Source organism: Rhopalosiphum maidis, chromosome 4, assembly GCF_003676215.2.
Source record: "Rhopalosiphum maidis isolate BTI-1 chromosome 4, ASM367621v3, whole genome shotgun sequence".
NCBI lineage: Eukaryota > Metazoa > Arthropoda > Insecta > Hemiptera > Aphididae > Rhopalosiphum > Rhopalosiphum maidis.
Window position 1 is genome coordinate 31,509,841 of NC_040880.1, and position 24,172 is coordinate 31,534,012.

General features: G+C 26.7%; 2 protein-coding genes across 5 annotated transcripts; one reads left to right on the forward strand and one right to left on the reverse strand.

The window, feature by feature from the left end:
- Positions 1–38: 38 nt before the first annotated feature.
- LOC113560586 (TATA-box-binding protein-like) lies at positions 39–7,670 on the reverse strand. 3 transcript variants are annotated; one of them, XM_026966558.1, is made up of 7 exons: positions 7,455–7,670; positions 5,812–5,948; positions 2,444–2,971; positions 2,122–2,365; positions 1,953–2,056; positions 1,555–1,649; positions 39–262 (listed from the first exon to the last, which is right to left on the reverse strand). In XM_026966558.1, exons 3-7 carry the CDS (start codon positions 2,956–2,958, stop codon positions 186–188), a joined length of 1,035 nt encoding a protein of 344 aa, XP_026822359.1. In that variant the 5' UTR covers positions 2,959–2,971; positions 5,812–5,948; positions 7,455–7,670; the 3' UTR covers positions 39–185. The 3 variants fall into 3 exon arrangements, with proteins under 3 accessions (XP_026822359.1, XP_026822358.1, XP_026822361.1); XM_026966557.1 differs by lacking the exon at positions 5,812–5,948; XM_026966560.1 differs by lacking the exons at positions 5,812–5,948; positions 7,455–7,670 and adding an exon at positions 3,749–3,879.
- A 3,091-nt stretch (positions 7,671–10,761) lies between these two features.
- LOC113561170 (glutamate receptor ionotropic, kainate 1) lies at positions 10,762–23,365 on the forward strand. Of its 2 annotated transcripts, XM_026967440.1 has the most exons (18): positions 10,988–11,063; positions 14,043–14,198; positions 14,288–14,472; positions 14,668–14,831; positions 15,495–15,636; positions 15,968–16,078; positions 18,609–18,632; positions 18,737–18,889; positions 19,003–19,221; positions 20,201–20,407; positions 20,601–20,685; positions 21,196–21,334; positions 21,939–22,079; positions 22,356–22,554; positions 22,629–22,860; positions 22,920–23,035; positions 23,099–23,254; positions 23,333–23,365. In XM_026967440.1, the coding sequence occupies exons 1-18, from the start codon at positions 10,988–10,990 to the stop codon at positions 23,363–23,365; spliced, it is 2,538 nt and encodes an 845-aa protein (XP_026823241.1). The 2 variants fall into 2 exon arrangements, with proteins under 2 accessions (XP_026823242.1, XP_026823241.1); XM_026967441.1 differs by lacking the exons at positions 21,939–22,079; positions 23,333–23,365 and adding an exon at positions 21,548–21,685 and having other exon boundaries at positions 10,762–11,063; positions 23,099–23,260.
- The last annotated feature ends 807 nt before the right edge of the window (positions 23,366–24,172 follow it).

The following is a 24,172-nucleotide window of genomic DNA, read 5'->3' on the forward strand; positions in this document are numbered from 1 at the left end:
AAAACTTTATTTAAAATAAAAAATTAAATGGTATTTAATACCAAGGAAATATAAATTATAATTTTCTTTTAAGAAAAAAAATGATTTATATACATACATATTTATATAAGTACTTAAGTATACATAAATATATATATTACAATAATTAACAAAAATAACTTCAAAATAAAAACCAGTATTTTGTTTCAAGTTTTTCTGAAATTGTTTAATACATCTTGCATCAAAAAGACAGATTCTTTTATATCTGCTTTTGTTTTAAGACCTGAAATAAATATAGTTAATTATTATTAATCAATATTACAGTAAGATGACATTAACTATTCAGTAAAATATTAAAAAATAATCACTAAAATATTTTAAACAGCTTATTTGTTTTTATAATATAAACTGTTTTTTATTCATTATTTTGTGTTATACTTGTTAATAGAATGATAAATGTATTCAATATACAATAATGTTTTTTTGCTTATGTTCTTAAGCATGTGTTTATATACAATATTTTGATTTTTGACTTTAAGGGTGATTGGTGATTACAGATAGAAAATTAAATTTAGTTTGTACTTATGATAGATTAAAATTAAAAATTATCTGTTTTATTCAAAATAATCACAAATAACCAACAAAAAAAATAGGGAAAATGGGAATTTCAACCTAGTTTTCAACAAAATTGATTTTGTTTATCTTTCGTAACTCAAAAAACATGAAATTTTCATTAAATAATTATGTGATTAATTTTTATACAAAATATATTTTTTACATACATTTTCAAATATTTTGATTCTTTTTAAGCAATTCACAGGCAATTGATCTTTATAAGTATTTTTAATTTTTTTTAATAGACATTTTAATATAACATCAAGAAAAAATTAAATATTTAAATAAAAATGAATAATTTTGGTTATTTTGCTGGAATTTAAAAAACATTATTTGTGGGTACTTGGCATTTTTAATATATATTATATTATTCTTTACATACAATGAATTTTTCAAATGCTATGTTTTTGGAAAATATTAATTTTATTATATACTTTATTATAAATCATATAATTAATTATTTCTTTAGCAATATAAATATATAATAAAATATAGGCTGACAAATTTTAGCTTAGAATTTTTTATTTTGTATGCAATGATCATTGAATTCAAATTTAACACATACTTTACAGTGACTTAAGTAACTAGTAGCAGTTACCTGCTTTTACCTTTTTTCACCTGTATTTTTCGAGGTGACACTGCTATCAAATATTGATTTTGTTTGAAGTTGATAGCAGTCTTATAAACAAACATCAATGTGAAAAAAAATATTGTGAATATAAATGGAAGTTACAATTAACATAAATTATATTATGAACTAATAAAGTAATAAATACTCAATATAATCAATATAAAAAAAAACTTTTTTGTTATTATTTTTTATATTTTAGAGTTTATTTTTAGTGCCATCAGGTCTGAGACTTGCATAAACAGTAAGTGTAAGAACTTTACTAGTGCATTACCATAACTATGGTAAAATAAAGATACAAAGTTATTTGAACATTTTTAAGAAAATATTACCTGTCAAAACTACTTTTCCATTTACAAACATTAAAAACACTGCTCGAGGTTTGACCATCCGATAAATTAACGCAGGAAATACTTCTGGCTCAAAGCTAAACACATAAATATTTATACGTTAGAATATTGAATTTATAAGGTTTATTTGTATAAAACATAGTTTTTTATACTACTTTATACTCAATATTAAGATTTTAAAAGTAGTAAATGAAAATTTAAATTTAACATTGCTTATATTATATTTTAAATTTGTTCAGAATATAATAATAATAATTAATAATCATAAATGTACTGTATTTAGAACTTAATTATTCAACAAATTTAAAAAAATTAATTCTGTAAGTTATATAAATTTGAAGAATAAGAAAATATTTATAAAAAAAAAAAAATAAAAGTACCTGGTAAATTGTGAGTGAGCAGTATTTAATTCTTCCAACATTATTGGGAAACCAACATCCCATGTGCATACAATATTATGCACTGTATAGTCACAAAATTGTACCTACATAATCAATTATATTTATGATGAAATATGATAATATAAGAGGTAAATACAATAAAACTAACATTGTGTCCAAGTCGTTCTAAAATTTTTGCTACTTTTCGACAACCTAAATTTCCAGTTCGGTCATCTTTAGCTCCTTGCATGATCATTTTGCCTGATGGAAATAATAAGCTAGTGACATTAGGTGTACGAAGGCGCATAATTAGCCCATTAAATCGCTGTGGATTATACTCAGAGTTACTAGTCCACATAACGATTCTTACTAAGTCTAAAGGACACCCCATGTTGGCACCACAAACAATGTTTCTGCAATACAAAAATATAACTTAATTAAACTTAAATAATAAATTAATTGTGTAATTATATTCATAAAATACAACTCACTGAACTTGAATAGATTGACCCCCTTTGTTGCATCGAATGAATTGAGGTATATGCATAATAATAGTTTTATGAGGATTTGCATTATTACTTTCATTGCTTAGTTTTTTTTTTTTTTTTATTGGTTCAAAATTATCATCATCAAGTCCATCGAAAAAATGTTTATTTTCTAATTCACCTAGAACTTCTGGTGTTAAAACTACTTCTTCAGCATCTTCTAATTTTTTAACAAACTTTGAATCTGGCCCTTTTGATTTTTCGTTCAAATTTGGATCTTCTTTCTCGCTATATACTGGACCTAAGACAACTTCTTCTTGAACACCATCATCAGTGACTTTACCAAGTACTTCCTCTTGCACACTACCCAATGCTTCTTCTTCACCAGCAATTTGTTCTCCATATTCTTCATACTCATTGTCTTTATCATAAAGAGTTTTACTGAGCATAGCATGTAAACTTTGTTCGCCCACATCACTCTGATCACTATCATAAAATTCTTCATCATCACTTAAATCCATTGTTAATTATATTCTGAAAGTAATAAAAAATAATAAATAAATAAAGATTTTAATAAGAATAATGTTATAAAAATGCATTTTGTGGTTATACTATTATTAAAAATTGATGAATAATAATGGATAACGGTTTTAAGAACATTTTTTAAAAAAAATAGGTTAATTGTATGATTTTAAATTATTAATTTATAATTTATTAATTATTATTTATAAAGCCTCTCTGGTATACTTATAATATATTAACACCAACTACCATTTAATGGAACAGTGTACGTGATTTTTAATTATTATATGTTTGTTGCCCATCATATCGAGAAGTAGAAAATGAATTAACTTAACTTTAAAGACTCTTACAACAACAATAACAACAATAAAGGCAATGATGAAAGTAACAAAATATTAAGATATAAGTATAATAATGTAATATAATATCTTATCCCTCTATATATAAAAATGGATCCCTGTTTCCCTTGGTCATCGCATCACGCATGAACGGCTGGACCTATTTCGCTAATTCTTTTTTTGTTATTTTTGTTATTGTCAGGAGGAGGTTCTTATGTAATACAATTTTAGGAAAATCTACCAGAAAAGTACGGAATCTGGATGTAAAAAATACTATTATATAAAGAGAAAATATTTATGACGTTAAGAGTAATCTCTGGATCTACTAAACCGATTTTGAAAATTCTTTTACCAATAGAAAGCCACATTTTTTGTGAGTGTCATAGGCATACATTAAAGTTAATTATTAATTTTTTCATTAATAATTAAAATAAACGTGTAAATTGTATACCTGTATACAGCACAGTGACCCGTGGGTTTCAAGCTACCTGCAACAGTGCAACCTGATTTTTTTCTTTTATGTGTGTCTTATCGGCGTGTAGGTATGTTGTATTATATAAGAACATTCTGGTATTAATAAAATAGATACCTACAATTTACTAATTACGAGTTTATAGTTGTATTAGTATAATAGTATTATAAATACTTTTAAAATAATTTTATTGTAAATAAGTGAAAATATTTTATATTTCCCTTATTTAAAAATTATAACTTATTTGTTATTTTTAATTTAATACATCATATATGGATATATGATATTTCCATAAATATTTAAATGTATAGAGAGAACGAATTACTAAAATGTAAAATTTAAAAATACTTAACTAATATAATATCTATATAAAAATTTGGCGTATGACGCTCGGGTATGATGTTCTCTATGCATTCCAAAACTTCTAAACTGATTTTGATGAAATAATGATCAATGTGTGTAATTTTGTTTCCATCATAAGAAAAGATAGTTTTATCCCAATTAATGACCTCAATATATTACCTCTCTTAATTATGTTTACGGCTGTGTGATTATTAAATTATTTAATTGATTATTTGAATAAAGGATTGTTTTTGAATTATAAATAATTGGTTAATCGATAGAAAGTCAATGCTGGGCGCGACAGTTTTGTAAAGTTGATATGTCAGAAATAAATCAGAAAACCAAAAATAGTATTTATCTTCACGCTAAATGTTTGCATTAGGCAACCAAACTTAACACGGATGCATTTTATACGGACAACTATAATAATATGATAATTAGATTATTACTTGATGACATTAGATTATATTAATTTTAATTTTCAGGAAATATTTTAACAGCTAGACAAATTCAATGAAATTTTTGCATGAAAGATTTAGTAGAAGAAAAAATAAACATTAATTAATAATTATGTTGTTATAGTTTTTACACCTCAGTTAGCTATTTTGTGCAGTTAGTGACTCTTCTAACCACAATGCTACACTATGGACAAAGAGCAACGGCTAGATATTTTAAGACATACTGTTAAGTAACCGCAACCTGTCATGTTAAAACTTTTTTTTTATAAAAAACGTGAGCCGTATTTACAAGCTTATTATATACAACAAGAATGTTGTTATGTTTAATTAGATATGAATTTAAAATTTGCACATTTTTGGTGTGCGAACGTTAACTTAAAAGTATAAAATAACATTACTATTAGCCAACAGTTACTGAAGTTATCACTAACTGCACAAACGTTTGGCTTAACGCCCCAACTTAAGTTTTAAAAGTATTAACAAAAATTCAAAATATCACATCATCTAATAAGTAAAGTTTGACTATTAGGCACTATTAATTTATAATATAAAAAATAAAGTCTTAAAGAATCATTAAAACAATACAGGAGAAGTTACTCTACTGTATAACAAGTTTAGGGTATTTCATTAAATTTAAATGATATATCTTTGCTTACTTCATATAAAACATGATTCAAAATAGTGATGCTGTGTTAGTCTTAATTTCTAAAAATAATTTATAAGTAATTTATTTATATTTTTTAAAAAAGTAGATCAGTTTTATGATATGTATAACTCTCTCAAATATTTTTTTACTTTAGTTATATTGTAGTTCTCCACTTCTATTTAGCTGATATAATTATTTAACTATTATTAAATTATAGGATTATTCAAAAGCAGAGAATTACGGCATACTCCGTGCATGGATAATCATACAGCATCGTTTATGATGAATGATACTATATGTAATGATGATCTATTTTTCAATAGCTATGTGTAGAAAAAAAGTGGCTCACAGTTTGAGAAGCACTGGTTTAGACAATATTACAAGGAATTTTTTTCTTTAAACTATAATTTGTGCATTTTTTCTGTTCTGAAAACTGATGACAGATAGAAAAAAAAGCATTAATGTAAAACCAATAAATTTATAGCCAACAATTTTTCAGTATAAGTAGTTAAATTATTGTAATTTATTCTAAAAATAACTCACTAAAAATTAAAACATTGTAAAAACCAACTTACAAACACAGATAATGTCCTTACCTTTGAACTTGATAATAGGCCAATTTACTATAAAATTAAATTTAACAAAATATAAGTTGTTCTATTGGAAGCAAATTTGCTATGTTGTACATTTGTAAAACGGAGATAAAGTATGCAGGTATAGTGTCTTCTTAAACCTAACATAAAACAAAGCCCCAGAATAAATTAATGCATAACAAAATACAGATGACACGGTCTATGCTTATAAATTAAAAATTAGGTACTATATTATTTATTCAAATACATTTTTAATAATATTGATGAATTATTTTAATGTGTTTATATCTAAGCTATATTTTGTTTATTAAAACAAATATTTTAATTATTCTAAAATAATAAGAGAACCTACCTAACATTATTTAAATACTTAGCAACCATGAATAAAAACATACTTTACATTAATAGATATAATTTTATAATTTTATATTTCTGAATAGTGTAAGATTATCATCAGCATTCAAAAGTTTGAAAATACAAAATGATTCTAACAAAAAAAATATTGTACTTTAATGTATATATCAAATCAATTAACCAAAGTTATTATAGTTTAGGAATAATACTAAGACCAATAATGAAAGAATACGAAAAAAAACAATTTAAATATGATTTTTTTCAAAGTTACTTGTACAATAACCAAATAAAAAATGGAAACAATCAAGATTTTCTTAAAGAAAATACAAATAGTTCTAAAGCCTACATTGATAAAATAAGACAGCAAAAATTAGAACAATCTGATAAAACAACAGAATGTGATAAAGAAAAAAAAACATAATTTAATAAATGATGAACAGATGCTAATACCAGAGGACAAAACATTTTAAGAAGAACCATAAAATATATAAATCTAAAATAAGAAGAAAATTTTAGGATATTCATTAAGTATGTATGATGTATCTAATCAAAGGTTACTTGTGATCATTTGTCATGTTTAAACAAGATTTTTCCCTTTTTTGAGCACTGTTCCATGTTTTCATAATAAGCCTCAAATGGGATGTTTTTGTTATTTTTTATTAGATAGTATCTTTCTAATTTTATTTTCATAAAATTAAATAAACCAAGTTTTACATCAAGTAAAAATAAACTGTGTACATGAAATGAAAAATAAATAAAATGTTTGTTTTACATTGAAACCAAAGTTATAAACATTTTGTGGAAAGATTGTTGACAAACAATACTATAATATTATCCAAGCAGTAGACACGAGAAATATTATTGTTTGTTATAATTATAGAGTAATTATAAGCTTATGACTATCGCTAATATTTACAATATAAAATTACCAAGGAATTTTTGGAAATATTTTTATTTAGAGTTAAGCCAATACTGTTAATTATTATTTTATATGTTACCATTACCCTTTCACGTCGTATAGTTAAAATTAAAATTAACATAGCAGATTACAAAAAATTAATTCAGTTACTGATGTAATACAATTTTAAGTATACTACTATTTATTTTTGAGATTAAAATTATAAAAATCTACTATTAAAAAAATTTGAAAATAAGTATTAGTGCGTTCAATGTTTACATACTATTAACTTATTGCCCATATTAGATGAACAATAAAAATAAAATATTCAACGATATTTACATAAATACATTTAAATTATACTATAGATTGTTTGTAATATTTTATACTTTACCTGTAGCAAATATAATTAAATAATTCTATAACGTAATGAAAACTATACGCGACCACGCGAGAAAGTACTATTCAATGTTCACGAATCATGATATACCTACTTAACGACTGGTATATCAAGTCGTAATACTATTTAATATAATAATATGACATGATATTTTATGAATTATTAAAATGTAAATATTAAATAATAATTTAATAATAGCAAAAATGTGAAATGTTTTATGTAATTGTAATGTCTTTCGACATTTATTATCACAGATACAGAATCAATTTCCACGAGTTTATGTCGTGAGTCGTGATAAGAGTTGCGTTAGAAGTTCGTGGAATAAAAAGATAGATTAATTTATACCATGGCAGAATGTGGAATGGTTACTTATCGGCCACAAAGCTAAAGAAATGGAAACCACTGTCTATTTTCATTTTCCATAGACTGCGTAGACCTTATACTAGAACATTCATAGATCTTATAATATCTATGAGTATACTAACGTCTGTCTATTTCATAGACAAACTGTGAATAATATAATAGTAGTATAATACCTTATACTGAGTGATTGTTGTATTCTATGGTTATACATACCAAGTAAGTAGTATTATAACAAAAGTCTATGGTCTATTTAGCATTAACGGAAAAATTACCCAAATAAACTGCATTTCAATATTTCATTTGTACTGTTAATGGTTTGTCTAATTAGTAGTCGGTAAGGTAAACTTTCAAATTGTGCATACCTAATTCACTTTATTACCGGAATATAATATTTATAATAATATAGGAATTACATCAATTAATTATAATTTTTATTATTTTAAATTTATCTGATTATGAAATAAAATATACCTCTTCTGATTATTATTGATAAAATAAAATTTTAGAAAGACAGTAATGTAATGTGCAGTAGATTTTGGAATGTATCAATTTAGTGTTCTGCAGAGGGACATTAACTTTTGAAATTTATAGCGCAACAAATCAATTTTTTGTTCCTATTGTAAAGTGGAGAACTAAGTTTTAATGGTTGTGACAAAATATGTTGTGATGGTGCTTATATTATAGTTACCTACTAGACCTACTAGTCTATTACCAATGGCGTATTTAAGACGGTTCCCCTAAGGTAGATATAAGCTGCTAGGTCATTGCATGTAGGTACTTTTATTTTTTTCATGTACTTTTACTTTTTAAACCACTGATAAATTATTAATTAATAATTTTAATCAAACAAATGCTCGAAAAGTTAATTTTCATATAAGTATACAGTATTATTATTTTAAATAAATGATTTGACAATTATATATTTATATTATTATTATAAAATATATTCTATTTTATTACATTTTAGCGTTAGACTTGTAAACAATATTATCTATTTATTTGATTAGTGTGTTTAAATAGGTTCTCCTAGCTCATTTATAGGCTTAGGGTCACCAAGTTTCACACTACGCCACCTTCTACGCTATAACTTCATCACTTCATAATAATTATATTTAATATTTTTCATCACCTAGACATATGACAATAATAAACAAATAAATACTCGCAAGTGTGTCTAGGAACTCCTCGATTGTGTATTATTTTAGAGCTATACACGATGTACACGACGAGTGGCCGAATAGTAGCTAGCTACTCGGATCGATTATAATCCGGTATAACGCAGTTGCTTGGCAACCGACCGAAGGAGGCTCCTGTATATATATATATATATATATATATATATATATATATATATATATATATATATAAATAAATAAAACGCGTATCTACTCATTTTCCGAAAATACTCGAGAGAGGGGTGGGGTAGCTTCCGAATTCAAACGATCGTAAATCGCGCGCTTTCCTGCTAAATGATATTCGTACACACATAATAAATATTTGCGTGGATCACGACTGGAAGGTGTTTTTTTATAACTAAAATAATATTATATATATACGTGCCTTACGCCAGGTTGTGAATTGGAAGGTATTTTGCAACAATAAACGGCCCAAACCCTTTTTATCTATTGATTTGACAAAGATATATCTTTTTTAGAAATTATATCCAACGGCTATGTAATATACTCGTGCGTCTCGTAGAACTTCTGAAAGTATACTAATTAAATAGCTTATTGCAATTACAGCAGTAATTAAATCACATACCTATCTAAAATGTTAGATGTTAAAAGCGCAAAAAAAATGTAATTCTCATATACTGTAGTCTGTGTCGTAGGTATTAGGTAATAAGCATATTTTATGTAAGTAAAAATTTTTTTCATTAAATCTAAAGTCCGCATTGGTGTATAATTTTAATAAACATGTTATCAAATTATACTACGTTTATCTTTTATATCATGGATTAATTAAAACATTTGTGTGTGATGGACATATCTTTTTTAATTTATAATAGGTACATCTATAGATAGTATATGCAGTGGCGGAATTTAAAGGGGTGATCCAAAGGTTCCCCTCTTGACACCTTAACAGTAATATTATATTAAGGCCTAAAATCAAAATCTAAATGTAAATATTGTGCTTACAAAATAATATGAACAATTTTGGCCCCCCTCTAAACAAAATCTTATATCTACCACTGACTGTATGTACGTTACCTATATAATTGCATTAACTGTTTAGATTGATCATGATTCCTGAGCAAATAGTATTACTTTTTAATTTATATTGAGTCAATAGTCGTGGTATTAATTGTTTGTTTTTAAAGTATATTTTATTATAGTGATTTCGTCAATTATTCAGTATAACAACACAACCAGAACACCGGGCTACTATTACTATAGTTATGTCATTCGTTTAAATGGTCAGAAATATTATCTTACAGGGCACGATTGTATGCTGTTTTGTTGGATTCCGATATGAATAAATAGGAATAACACACTATACAGGGTTGTGTGTGTGATATGATATCATAATAATACAGCGACGTCTGGGTACCTAAAAAAACGCAAAATTTGTATGACTTGCCGTTGTGCACAGTGATTGAGCGGTAATAATTACTATGGTTTGGTACAGGGTAGATCAGTTATAATAATAATAACCGCAACTTTAATGATATATTATCATTGCGACATTGCGGCTAATGTAGTGTTTCATCTATTATTATCATATATTATATATTATGTGATGATAAAGCGACGACGGTTAACCGTTTAATCCCCGCGCGATTATTCTGTGTATATAATAATAATTGTCGTATTTGCCGCAGAGGATGAAAGGGTGTACGGTTGGCATTGAGTGCGTTTTCAAAAAGTAATAAAACGGAACAAAAAAGAAAACCGTACCGTCGCGGTGGCCTCGACGCACAGTCTCCGGTCGTGCCCGATCATACTACGATCCTGCGCGCATGTGGGTTGTGGAGCACAAAAACGAACGATGCGAGAAACATCAGAATTTCTATTTTGCCATTCAGTGGACCACTCGATGGGTAGTTGTTCGGTGGTCGTAGACACGGCAATGTGGATACACATATATACTTGTGCCATGTAAAGCGATACTTTGATTTTTGCTTCGTACCTACTATACTTCTCGCCCTCATCTGGACTCCAAAAATGAAGTTGGAAATCGTCGTTTGGATTATACATTTTGTGAGCCGCGTATACACTCTGCCCGACACGATCAGAATCGGTAAGCGTCGCCGCGTTGGGCATTGGCATATCATATTATGATTATAATAGTATTATTACGAATACTCCTAGTCCTAATATTATATACATAGTTTACTACGATACTTATGAGTACCTAGCTACTACTACCGCGCAATTATAGAAAATATAAATAAATACCAAATGGTTATCATCGTCATGATGTAGGTATAGTTGATGCGGAATTTCGTTCATTTTTTATCCGTAAAATATGCGTAAGGAGGAGACGTTTAACTTTACCGCGGTCTTTAACTATTCAGAATTTTTATCGATCGACGACGACCGTTAAAAATATACATAGGTATAGAATTATTATTTTACAAACGTCGAATCTTGCATAATACATGGGTAAAATCAATTATTAATTTATTTCATTATTCTAAATACCAGACACGTTTCGTGGCTGAATAAAATATTTTTATAAGAATATAGCTTATCATAATATGTATTTCATCGTTAATCGGATGATTCGGATGCATATAATATAATAAATAAATACGTACAGGATGATCGACAAAGCATATTCATCCCGATTTTTTCTTAAATAATGAATTAGTCAAAATTGAATAAATAAATTAAAATTTAATTTAGAAGTATAGGTACTTAAGGACAACATTTTCAAATATTTAGATTTTTTTATATAATTAAAGAAGTATTATGTAGCGTTTACAATTTATTTGTATCAAAGGAAATACGTTTTTTTCCTGTAGTAAATGGTTTAGCTATGGATTTTTTTTCAAAAATGTTGACTCAGCTGTATTAAAATTTAAACGAATAGTTTTTGAATTACTTAACTTTGTATACTTTGGATAATATAGGTTCACAATTATAGGTTTAGAAGATATGAGGGCTTTAATGATTCAAAAATGTTATAGTAATTATTACTAATTGATTAACATTTAAAATATGTAAACATTGTCAGGATATATAACTACTTACTACCTATAGGTACTAACTATAGATGTTTGATTAATAGTTAACCTACACATTATATTTTATAATTTCGAAATACAATTATTAAAGACTTTTATCCTTAATATACATATTTTAATATCATAGATTATTAATTTAGGTTATTTTTCATTCTAGCTATTTGTTCAAATTTTTATTTAGATATATTTAACGTTAAAAAACCATTTGCTCGAAATATTATACTAAAAACTTTTAGTTTACATTCGAAAATAAAAAGCATTTATCGCCACAGGGCACTTATTGAATGGTAAAAGAATCTAAGTATTTGAAAATATAATCCATATAACTATATAAGCATATTTAAAAGTTCAAAAAATTATAATTTAAAGGAAAAATAGGGGCGAGCTCTAAGGATGAACAGTATTTTTTATCTTTTTATTTACGTTAAGATACTTGATTAAAATAATAATATTTATTTGTTATATATTTATATGATCACGTTTTTGATTATCAGACAAAATATTTAAACATTTTATATTTTCTAAAAACAATATAACATTCTTGAAATAATTTACTAATTTATTATTTAAAATAAATTTGATCCAATTTTTAATATTTTTCTTTTTTGCTTATTACTAAGTAATAATAAATATAATAATAATCATAATGTAATGTTTGGTATCTTTTTTACATCAAGAATGTATTTTTATTACAAATATGTAATTTATGTTTGTGTTTTTTATTTTATTAAAATAAAATACCACGAAGGTTACAGATCACGCTGTATAAATGTTCAGTATATTTGTATAATATAAATAATAATATCTAGAGTGATGACTGATGAGAGAAACTTCATTATTTCGAGATGTATTAAATAGATTATTGGCGATAATATATTATTTGTTTTTGTTTAAAAATCACAATATTAATGCCATTGAAAAATATGTATCCGTATTTAAAATTTAAAAACAAATAAATAATTATTAATTTATTATTATTTATTTTTATTTTGTGAAAAAAATATTGTTTTGTTTATAATTAATATTTTATTAAAATTAAAATGGTTTTTTATACAGTTTTAAAAGGTCGTAATACATTGCATTTGGATATTTAGCTATATTTTATATTCATAACTGTCAACTAATCACTGAAATTTCTTGTCAACATGTTAAAATATTATTTTCAGTAAAATTAATTAAAATATTTCCCCATTAAACAATATATACAGTTTTCGACTGTCAAAACTAATATTTTATTTTATGTTATTATTTTTATAAGCATGGAGGGATTAATTGAAAGAAAAATATTAGATAATTTATGTACACATTAGATACGTATCAGTACAAACTACAGTTTAAGAATATGTTTATAATTTTGTTAATAATTATTGCATTATAAATTTGAATAAAGTACAGGATAACGATAATACTTTAAAGGAGAAGAAAAAAGATTTACTTGCTTCGCTTACAACATTACATATTCAATACAACAACTACACTTTAAACTTAAATATTATAATAAGAAATTATAACCGTAATGAATAATACAAATTATTTTCGGTCAATAGAACGTAAAATCTAAGTTTAAAAAACAATACAATTTTTAGACTATTAATAAAAGACTTAATGGATTTGGGATAAAAATATATGACGGCTCATATAATAGAAATAGAAATCCTTCTATCGTAGTATTAGAACCCGTCCTTGAATACTATTATTCCAGCTTTGTGGTCTTGTGTCCACGTGATGTATAAATAATCCCATAATATTTTTAAAAATTGTTTTTATCACTACGTTCAATCAACCAAACTTAATGATAATATAGTTTTAATATTTAATAATGACTTTAAAAAAAATGTATTGGGAATATATAATTAATTATATTTATACAATTATACGTGTAAGTGGTATATAATCTATTTACGATTCCTTTTGGAGTTTTTATATTTTAAAGACCTGCATTTTTAATATATGTATTTAATATTATATGATATTATCTTCGTATAATAGATGCTATGTTGGTAATTACCTTTTTATTTTTAAATTTTCAGGGGGTTTATTTCATCCAAATGACATCAATCAAGAAAATGTGTTCAAACACGCCATCCATGACGTCAACGCCAATCGGCTAATACTTAGTAGATCGAACCTTTCTGGTCAGGTAGAAAAAGTATCGCCGCAAGACAGTTTCCATGCTTCCAAGAGAGGTTATACACCTGTGACTGATATTATTTACACCAATATAACTATTATGTATTTGCTCAAACATCACCGCTTTTTATCTAATTCGTTGCAGTGTGCAGTCTACTTCGGCTAGGCGTCGCCGCAGTTTTCGGACCACAATCCGCTCAAATATCCAGTCACGTCCAGTCCATTTGCGATACAATGGAAATACCACATTTGGAAACGCGATGGGACTATAAGCTGCGGCGTGAGAGCTGCTTGGTCAATCTCTATCCACATCCGACCGTATTGTCCAAGGTGACGCATATTATATATTATAATATATCGTTATTACTATACGTATATAATATGTGTGTATATATTTATATTGCACGAACGGTTGATCATATATAATCCATCATATTATTTATGAATTTATGATATTAAATAATATTATTATGTATGGTTCACGACACTTCTTGTGACATTATATCGAACGCATTACGTATATAGGCGTACTTGGATTTGGTGAAAAAATGGGGCTGGAAGTCGTTCACGATAATATACGAGAGCAACGAAGGCTTAGTGAGGCTGCAAGAGCTGTTGAAAGCCAGGAATGGCGCGTTTTCAGCGTACCCAATCACGATCCGTCAGTTGGGTTCCAGTCGAGATCACAGGTAAACATTATAAAAATCAGAGTAAGGGTAATATCCAACATTCATGTTTGTGGGTAATGGCCCCAGGTGATTATTTTTTTTTATATATTTTTGGTCGCATATATAATTTTTAAAATAAATTATAAATAATAATTTAATACAAGTATAATATTATTTTTAGTGAACATGTCAATATACATTAGTTTTTCATGAATATAAATGTATAAAACAATGTAATATGCATCAATAATATATATATATATAGAATATATAGATAGTAGTTAATCAAATATTAAGTAGTGCCACTAGTGGACTTACAATTTATAAAATAACCTAATAATACATGATGATCATTTATAAAAAGTGTGTATAGAAATAAATACAATTGTTAGAAAATTATTTTTTGCAATATTTTTATCATGGTCAGAGCTTATTTTTTAATCATTAGAAATTAACTTAAAAAAAAGCGATGAGACTTGAAAATATAGAATACAATGTATTCAATACATCTTTCATAATAATCACGATTTAAGATAATAATACACGTTTTTGTTTTTGCGCATTTTGTGTCTAACATATATATCAACATGTCATTTCTCTCCACGTGCACGTGATTTTTATACAAGTATTATATTATTGAATTGAATATTTATCGAAAATATGATTGGTTTTGTTCACTCGCAGGCCATTATTGAAGCAGATAAAAAATTCAGCAGAATCACACATCGTACTAGATTGTTCAACCGAAAAAATATACGACGTTTTGAAACAAGCTCAACAAATAGGAATGATGAGCGACTATCACAGCTATCTGATAACATCTCTGGTGAGTTTTTTCGTGATTTATCTATAGTTGTATACGATAATTCTTTTATTGTGAGCCAAGAAATATCATAGAAAATGCAAGACATTTTTAAATTTTAAATTTTAAAAACAAAATATATTGATAAATACAGTCTACAGACAAGATATTATGTAAAATAATATTATATAATAAATTATTATAATAAATATTTTCTTAAGTGTTTGAAAAATTCCTTGTACCTACACATTATTTAAGCTATTACCTGATTTACAATAAAAAAATAATTATTCTGTACTTAAACGTATACAGTATACTCTGGACGTATTTCATAACTAGCATTTTGAACTTTTAGGACCTTCATACGATCGATCTGGATGAATTTAAATACGGTGGTACAAACATCACAGGTTTCCGGCTGGTCAATCCTGACACACCCGTGGTGCAAAAAGTGTTGAAACAATGGGTGAGTCGACTTTGCATTCTATCGTATAGCATAATATATTACATATAACTATACAAGTGTATATTATAATAGCACTTATAATCTATGCATATCTAAGCTATACTTTTAAGTCGACATAATAAATTGAACAAATTAAATGATTCCTAATGATTTGATAATATTCCAATCGATATTAATACGTTGCCTATGTTATAAGTATATGACTTATATAAACCTGGAATAATAAACTGATAATGAGTTAATTTCAGGGTTCTAACTTTATTGGTCCACCGGTCCACATAAATCATATTTATATCTACATTCATTCGTACTTGTGAGCCAAAATGGTATAAGTGCCTGATTCGTTTTTGGGTTTTGCTTGAAATGTTCGTTAAAGTAACATTTTAGTTTGATACTTTGATTTGAAGTAATTATTCACAATATATAATCACGTATACGATCCATATAAATTAAATTTAGGTACTTAATAATTTATATACTACAAATACATTAAAAAACATAACTTTAGGTTAGATTATATATCTGAGTATAAATCAATAGTACTATTCATATTGCTTCAGCGTTTCAAATCTATACAGGGTAGATACAATTTATTTAATTTCAAATTTTAATTAATTTTAAATTTAGTAGTAACTTATAGGACTTTAATAATATTTTATCATTTTCAATCCAACTACTCTTTAGATAGCATAAAAATATTGAATTATAGATTTTATAAATTTGATAAAATAAATGTTTTCATAATATATAATATAATACCTATATATTGTAATATTGTCTATCATAAATAAAAATATTCGTTTAATTGTTTCTACATAATAAGTATAGTAGATACTATATCTACTATATAGTACTTATTAACTAATAACTATTAATATTTAAAATAAAATATCTTATATTATTGCGTGATGTTTAGTCAACAATAAACATTGAAAACCAAATGATGATAGATAGGAAGTGTAGATAAAACTATTGTTTATCGGTGGTGTATTTCTCATACTACGATTTTTAACATTAAATAAGGTAATTTAGTTTTCACGTGATGTAGTAAAACTATTCAAACTTTTCAAATTTTATATTATTACATTATAATTTAAAAATAAAAATAAAATGGATACATTGAACAATAAACTTTCCGACAGAAAGCTTTTATAAAATGTACGACTAATTGCATATATTATGTACTTTAATATGACTTCACATATAGTAAAATATATACTAATTGAGATTCAAGTCAAAACAATGATAAAATGTGTTCAATTCGAATGGTGTTTATAAAAAAAGAACAGCTGCGTTTAATTTAAAATGTAATACAACTAATTTAAGTAGTTAATAAATAAATTATTAAAATTCACAAGAAAATATTTTAATATATTTACTTGATGACTATATTATATAAATATTTATGATAAGTTAAGCTAATCATATTATAATGCATACAATTCTAAACATTTTTTTTTTTTTATTACATTCAATTATTTTTACGATGATTTTCATAATATTTCTATAGTATACTATAAGATTAATAATTGAATAAAAATTATATATTTATTTTTGTTTTTAAGAAGTTATTAGATTATTTGAAATAACGAAAAACATATCAAAATTACTAATTAATAGTATCATACATATAGGCAAGATTGTAACTGAAAATAATTTCAGTGAGGACCCCTGGACCATCCTCCAGTTACGGCTTTGTATAAAGGATTCAAATAATTTTTACGACATTTTTATGCAGCTCCTGTTGTAAAAAAAAAACATAATAGGTACATATTATTCTATTTGAAATCGATATCGATTCAATGAAAAGTATGTATTATTTATATTTATTAAATTTATTAGGTCTTCCAAGTGTATTTATTTATGTAATAATATAAGTTACAACAGTGTATAAAGAGTTTCCCAGAATACTTAACTTTTTTCCTATCTAGCATCAGCTGTTTTTTTCTCGATATAAGTTTTCATCAAAAAATAAACATACTAATATATTATAATACTATTATACAGAGTTTTGTGAAGTATTTTTCATTTTATACAATAATATAGTTAGATTTTGTGTGGTCTGATGCCATATGGTACCATCATGTAATATCTGGCGAAGTTTTTATGTGTATAATATTGATGTATTGGTACTTTTTCAGTCAATTGTGAATTGTTGAAAATTGCTTTCATTAAAGAACCGCTGCCATAATAATAATAATTATTGTGGTATTATATTAAACGGTTTATTTGTAACTGAATTTTATGACATATTTTTTACATATATTATATGTTTATTGAACTTGTTGTAATTATATCGTGTTGATCATTGAATTCAAAATGCAATTATTCTATACAAAAATCTACTGCCGCTTTAGTTTACGGGTTTTCGAATTTTCGATTCGTTCACAATTCACAAGTAGAAACGTTCATCAAAAATTATATTATTCGAAGAAAATTTATTCACACAGTACATAATATACTATATACTATATAGTAATCATATTTATTATATTCATGAAATTATATTTTTGATTTTGTATTGTTGCAGGGAGAAAATTTCACCGTCATGTCGGTAAGAAAAACGATCAGTCGTATATATTATGAATGTATATAAAGCATATTATTATGAGGTACTGCAATATTATACCTTAAACGACATAACATTTGTCTGTTTAGACGGAAACTGCTTTAATTTACGACGCCGTTCATCTATTCGCCAGAGCACTCCACGATCTGGACAGCAGCCAAAAGATTGATATAAAACCATTGAGCTGCGACGCTTCTGATACATGGTCTCACGGATATAGTTTAATAAATTATATGAAAATAGTAATGGAAAAAATACGAAATATTGTGTTCAATATTTCATGATTTCCGTTGTGTAATAAATAATGTATGTTTGTTTTATGTTACATCGTTTTTTCGTCATCATCGTCATATAGGTAGAAATAAGTGGTCTGACCGGGGTCATTAAGTTTGACAACCAAGGATTTAGGACCGACTTCGAGTTAGATGTGGTAGAAGTGAACAAAGAAGGACTATCGAAGATAGGAACTTGGAACTCCAGCCAAGGGATAAACTTCACTAGGTCTTTTGTCGAAGCCTACTCTAGCATCGTTGACAATTTGCATAACAAGACACTGGTCGTCACTTTAATCTTGGCAAGTATTTTACATGTGATATATTGTTCATACTACAGATGTGTCGAATTTAAGTTTTTACAAAAACGAACTTCATTTTTTTCATAAACTTTTTAAACACAGAATTAAATCTTATTCGGACTTATTTTAACTTTTAAATATTTAACCATAACCAATTTAAAAATATATTAGTAATAAAACTGTTTTTACAATAAAAATAAAAATCAATTCAATCTTAATTCATACTTGAATATCTCGAACTTGTGTTCTATTTGTACAAATTCGAATTTATAATTAAATCTTTAGATCGGGGGTGTGATGAATTCGAGTTTATGTTTATATACACCATTAATAATTAATTTCATATTCCTTTTAAGGTCATTAATTTGAAAAATTGTAAACCACCACAAACACAATTAAAAAGCAGTTTTAATTTTTCAATTTTTGAGAACATGATTAAATTATGATTTAGCATAAAGTTATACACTTATGTTTAAGATTGAGCAGTATAATGTTCAATAAAGTGAAACAAAAACAAAAAAAATGTAGTGACACAATATTCTGTGACGTTGAATATAATCATGATAACGTTTGCAATACTCCACCGTTTTGTAGTGAAAATTGTTGTGGTTCTTATAGTATATCATATAAAAAAATTACTACACTTGGAGTTATGGTGGTTTTGTTTCAAAAATTCGAATTATTACATTCGTCGAAACATAGTGGCGGTCCTGTGGCGTGTGTGTGGGGGGGGCGATGGGTGAATCGCTCCCCTTGCCCTTTATTATATTACAATAAAAACCTGATAATATATCTATGTTTTATATTGTTATTTTTTATGACTTCTATTTTTTAGAATTGTATTTAATGTAAAAAATATTTCGCCCCCCCCCTGGAATTTTTCAAGGACCGCCACTGTTGGAACATCGCGTTTATGAGTAAAGTTGGCGCATAATATATTTATTTATTTTAAATATTTAATTTTCTGTGTATTGTGCAGAGTTCACCTTACACTATGCGCCGTGAATCCAGTTTAAAACTAGTGGGCAACGATCAATTCGAAGGATACGCGATCGATTTGATATACGAGATATCAAAACTGCTGGGTTTTAACTATACACTGAAACTTGTGCCTGACGGCCGTTATGGTTCTTACAATGAAGACACTAAGGAGTGGGATGGAATGATGGGAGAACTTTTACAACAGGTTAGTCCTATTTAAATAAATAATTATAATTATTAGTTAAATTAATTTAATTCTTATCTCTATGATGATTTTGTCCAAATATAAAAAAATTCTAATTACATATAAAGTAATCTATCTGGTGCTTAACGCCTTACACAAATATCACATAATATATACATATAAACCACAATTATACCGATACAATATTTTTCAGAGAGCGGACTTAGTAGTGGCTGATCTAACTATTACCTACGATCGCGAACAAGCCGTCGATTTTACTATGCCATTTATGAACCTCGGTTAGTATTTTCATTTATACGCTAAATCCCAATAACCCGTAAATGACATTATAATGAAATGCATCTCCAAACTACGGATTGTGGACAAGATTTTACTTGTCCCACTAAAACATTAATCCTAGCAATTAATCTAAAAATGAACTATTCATAAAAATATAAATTATTTATTTTTATTTTATCTTTCAAGGATATTTTATGAATCTAAATTTACATATTGTACACATTTACAGTTTTACATTCAATATTTAATATAATTACAGTATTTTAGGTAAGTACGGGTAAAATACACAAATGCCTATTTTTACACTTTTTTATTATACTCATTAGTCATTACATTTTTTATAAAATCAACAATTGTAAGCGTGATTATATAAGTTTTTCCTTACAAAGTGATTTTTATTTTTTAATGCCTTTGAGTAAAAATATTTAGAGATGTCTGAAGTAACTGAAATAGTACAATACTCTACGAAACCTGATTAATGAGTATTGTAATATTTGAAACAATTGCAGGTATAAGTATTTTGTACCGGAAGCCAATCAAGCAACCACCGAACCTATTTTCATTTTTGTCTCCACTATCATTGGACGTGTGGATATACATGGCTACGGCGTATCTTGGCGTATCGGTTCTCCTCTACATACTAGCCAGGTATAACATGTGTAATATATTTTCATTATTACCTATTATTATCGTTGTAAAATACTTAATAATAATAATATGTTATACGTTAAACTGTCTATAATATACTATAAATCGATTATAATAATAAATTATGTACTATAATATGTACCTATACTTTAACTATTATAATAACAGCTATAATATTATATAAAATGTGAAATGTGATTTTGTGGATAAAAGATTCACCCCGTACGAATGGTATAATCCCCATCCGTGTAACCCAGATCCGGATAACCTAGAAAATCAGTTCTCCCTCATGAACTGTATGTGGTTCGCGTTCGGGTCTTTGATGCAACAGGGCTGCGATATACTTCCCAAGTAAGGAAACATCGAACGGAGTATCTGTGTACATAATAGACAAATATATAATATATAGATATTGCACCGTCACGTATATATTTTTATATTGCATTGGACGCAACGCTGTTGGCGCGTAGGTAGGATTAGCAACCGTAAACACCCGTTATTATTATCGCTCACGTATACGGACGATACATATAAGTATACATACCTACTACACCAATTTATTATATTAAATAGTTCCTGTAGTGTTTGCACGTTTTGTGTTTAGGTTTAGTCCGTATGAATGGGAAAATCCACATCCTTGCAACTCTGAAGCCCCAGATGTTTTTGAAAACAAGTTTTCCTTGAACAACTCACTGTGGTTTACGATCGGCTCTCTGATGCAACAAGGATCTGATATGGCTCCTAAGTAAGTATTTTAAGTTCGCATGCAAACGTTCCCAGCTATAACTCCTTCGTTGTGGCTCAGAGGGCCGATCTCCACTGCATTTATCATTGTATTTTTTATTTTATTTTTAAACTTTGTGTATCCATCCGTCTAGTATAATTTGACAAGTGTTTATTGATTTATTACTATTGCACGGTATTTTGCTTTTCGTTCGTCCAATAAAAAAAAACAAATCAAAATAAATATATTATTATAAATAATTATATGACTTACACACATCGTACCGTTTAATCGTAGAGCCGTTTCCACAAGGATAGTAGCCGGCATGTGGTGGTTTTTTACATTAATCATGATCTCATCGTACACTGCAAACTTGGCAGCGTTTTTAACCGTGGAAAGAATGGACTCGCCGATTGAAAGTGCCGAAGACCTTGCTAAACAAACGAAAATAAAATATGGCGCACTTCGAGGTGGTTCGACTACCGCGTTTTTTAGAGTAATATTTACCGAAACAAACATCAATTGAATATTTAAAATATACTGATTAAATCATGTATTTTGTTCACCAAGGATTCAAATTTTATTACGTACCAAAGGATGTGGTCGTTTATGGAATCGTCACGACCAAGCGTGTTTATGTCTTCAAATAACGAAGGCGTAGAAAGAGTTGTAAAAGGAAAAGGAAATTATGCATTTTTAATGGAATCCACTAGTATTGAATACGTGATTGAGAGAAATTGCGAGTTAACTCAAGTCGGAGGGCTTTTGGATTCAAAAGGTTACGGCATTGCAATGCCACCGAGTAAGTTTATTGATGGGTTGTAGATATTCAATTATTTATTTAGTGTGTTTGTTTGTTAGATTCTCCATATAGAACAGCGATTAGCGGGGCAGTATTAAAACTCCAAGAAATTGGTAAACTACATAAGTTAAAAACAAAATGGTGGAAAGAAAAAAGAGGCGGTGGCGCTTGTCGGGTAATTAGATGAAAATATAAATGTTAGAACTTCTTATGATAGTTAAATTTAATAATTTACTAGGATGATACTTCAAAGTCCAATAGCGCGGCCAATGAATTGGGTTTGGCTAACGTGGGCGGCGTGTTCGTAGTGTTAATGGGTGGAATGGGTGTAGCTTGTGTTGTAGCAGTGTTTGAATTTGTATGGAAGTCCAGAAAAATAGCGGTCGAAGAGAGGGTATGAAATAAATAAATGTTCACAAGTACGATGATACTAATCTATAAATTGCATATTTTTGTTTATTTTTTATTTCAGATCATTAAGTACCATACGAAGTATAGAAAATGAGTTATAAAATCACACTGGTTATCTTACATTCAACTATAATATTAATATTTATTATTTTTTTAATGTGTCAATTTATTTGTTTATGTTTTGAGCAATTTATCTTAGACTAAAGCATATATACATATATATTTATATATATATATTGTACTCTATAAGTTGCACATTTAAATAGTAATACACCAGTAGTCGGAAAGAAGTTCCAACCATAAATATATGAATAATGCATATTATTAAAAACCCCAAACTTTAAAATACGGCATATTATTTTTATTGTTTTAAATTTTTTTTTTTATATATTCAATATTTAAACTTTTAAATTTGATTATTTTTTTAAGAATCTTATAACATAACTGATGGTTCTAATTTTTTTTTATAAATAAAATGGTTTATACTGCAATAAATACATTCCAATTTTGTAACGCATTTATATAATGTTATATAAATATAAATAATAAATATACATCTTATATATAAATATATAATAATTAATAAAATAGTACCTAAGCTTTGTAATCCATGCGTTATTCTCGATAATAATAATCGGTTATGAATTATAATGTTATATTTATTGTATATTTTATTTGTATTGGACGATGTATTACACAAATTATTAAATCATGTAAATTTGGTCCATTTCTCTTTATAATTTCCAGATGGGCATACATGAAATTATGTAATAATGTGACAAATATATGTATTAACTTTATAAAATGGTTCATACATATTTTTGTACTTTTTAAATTTATTTATTTGGTTAACTATCTGCACTAGCTTATTTGACATAAGGTTATAATTTTATTTTGTTTT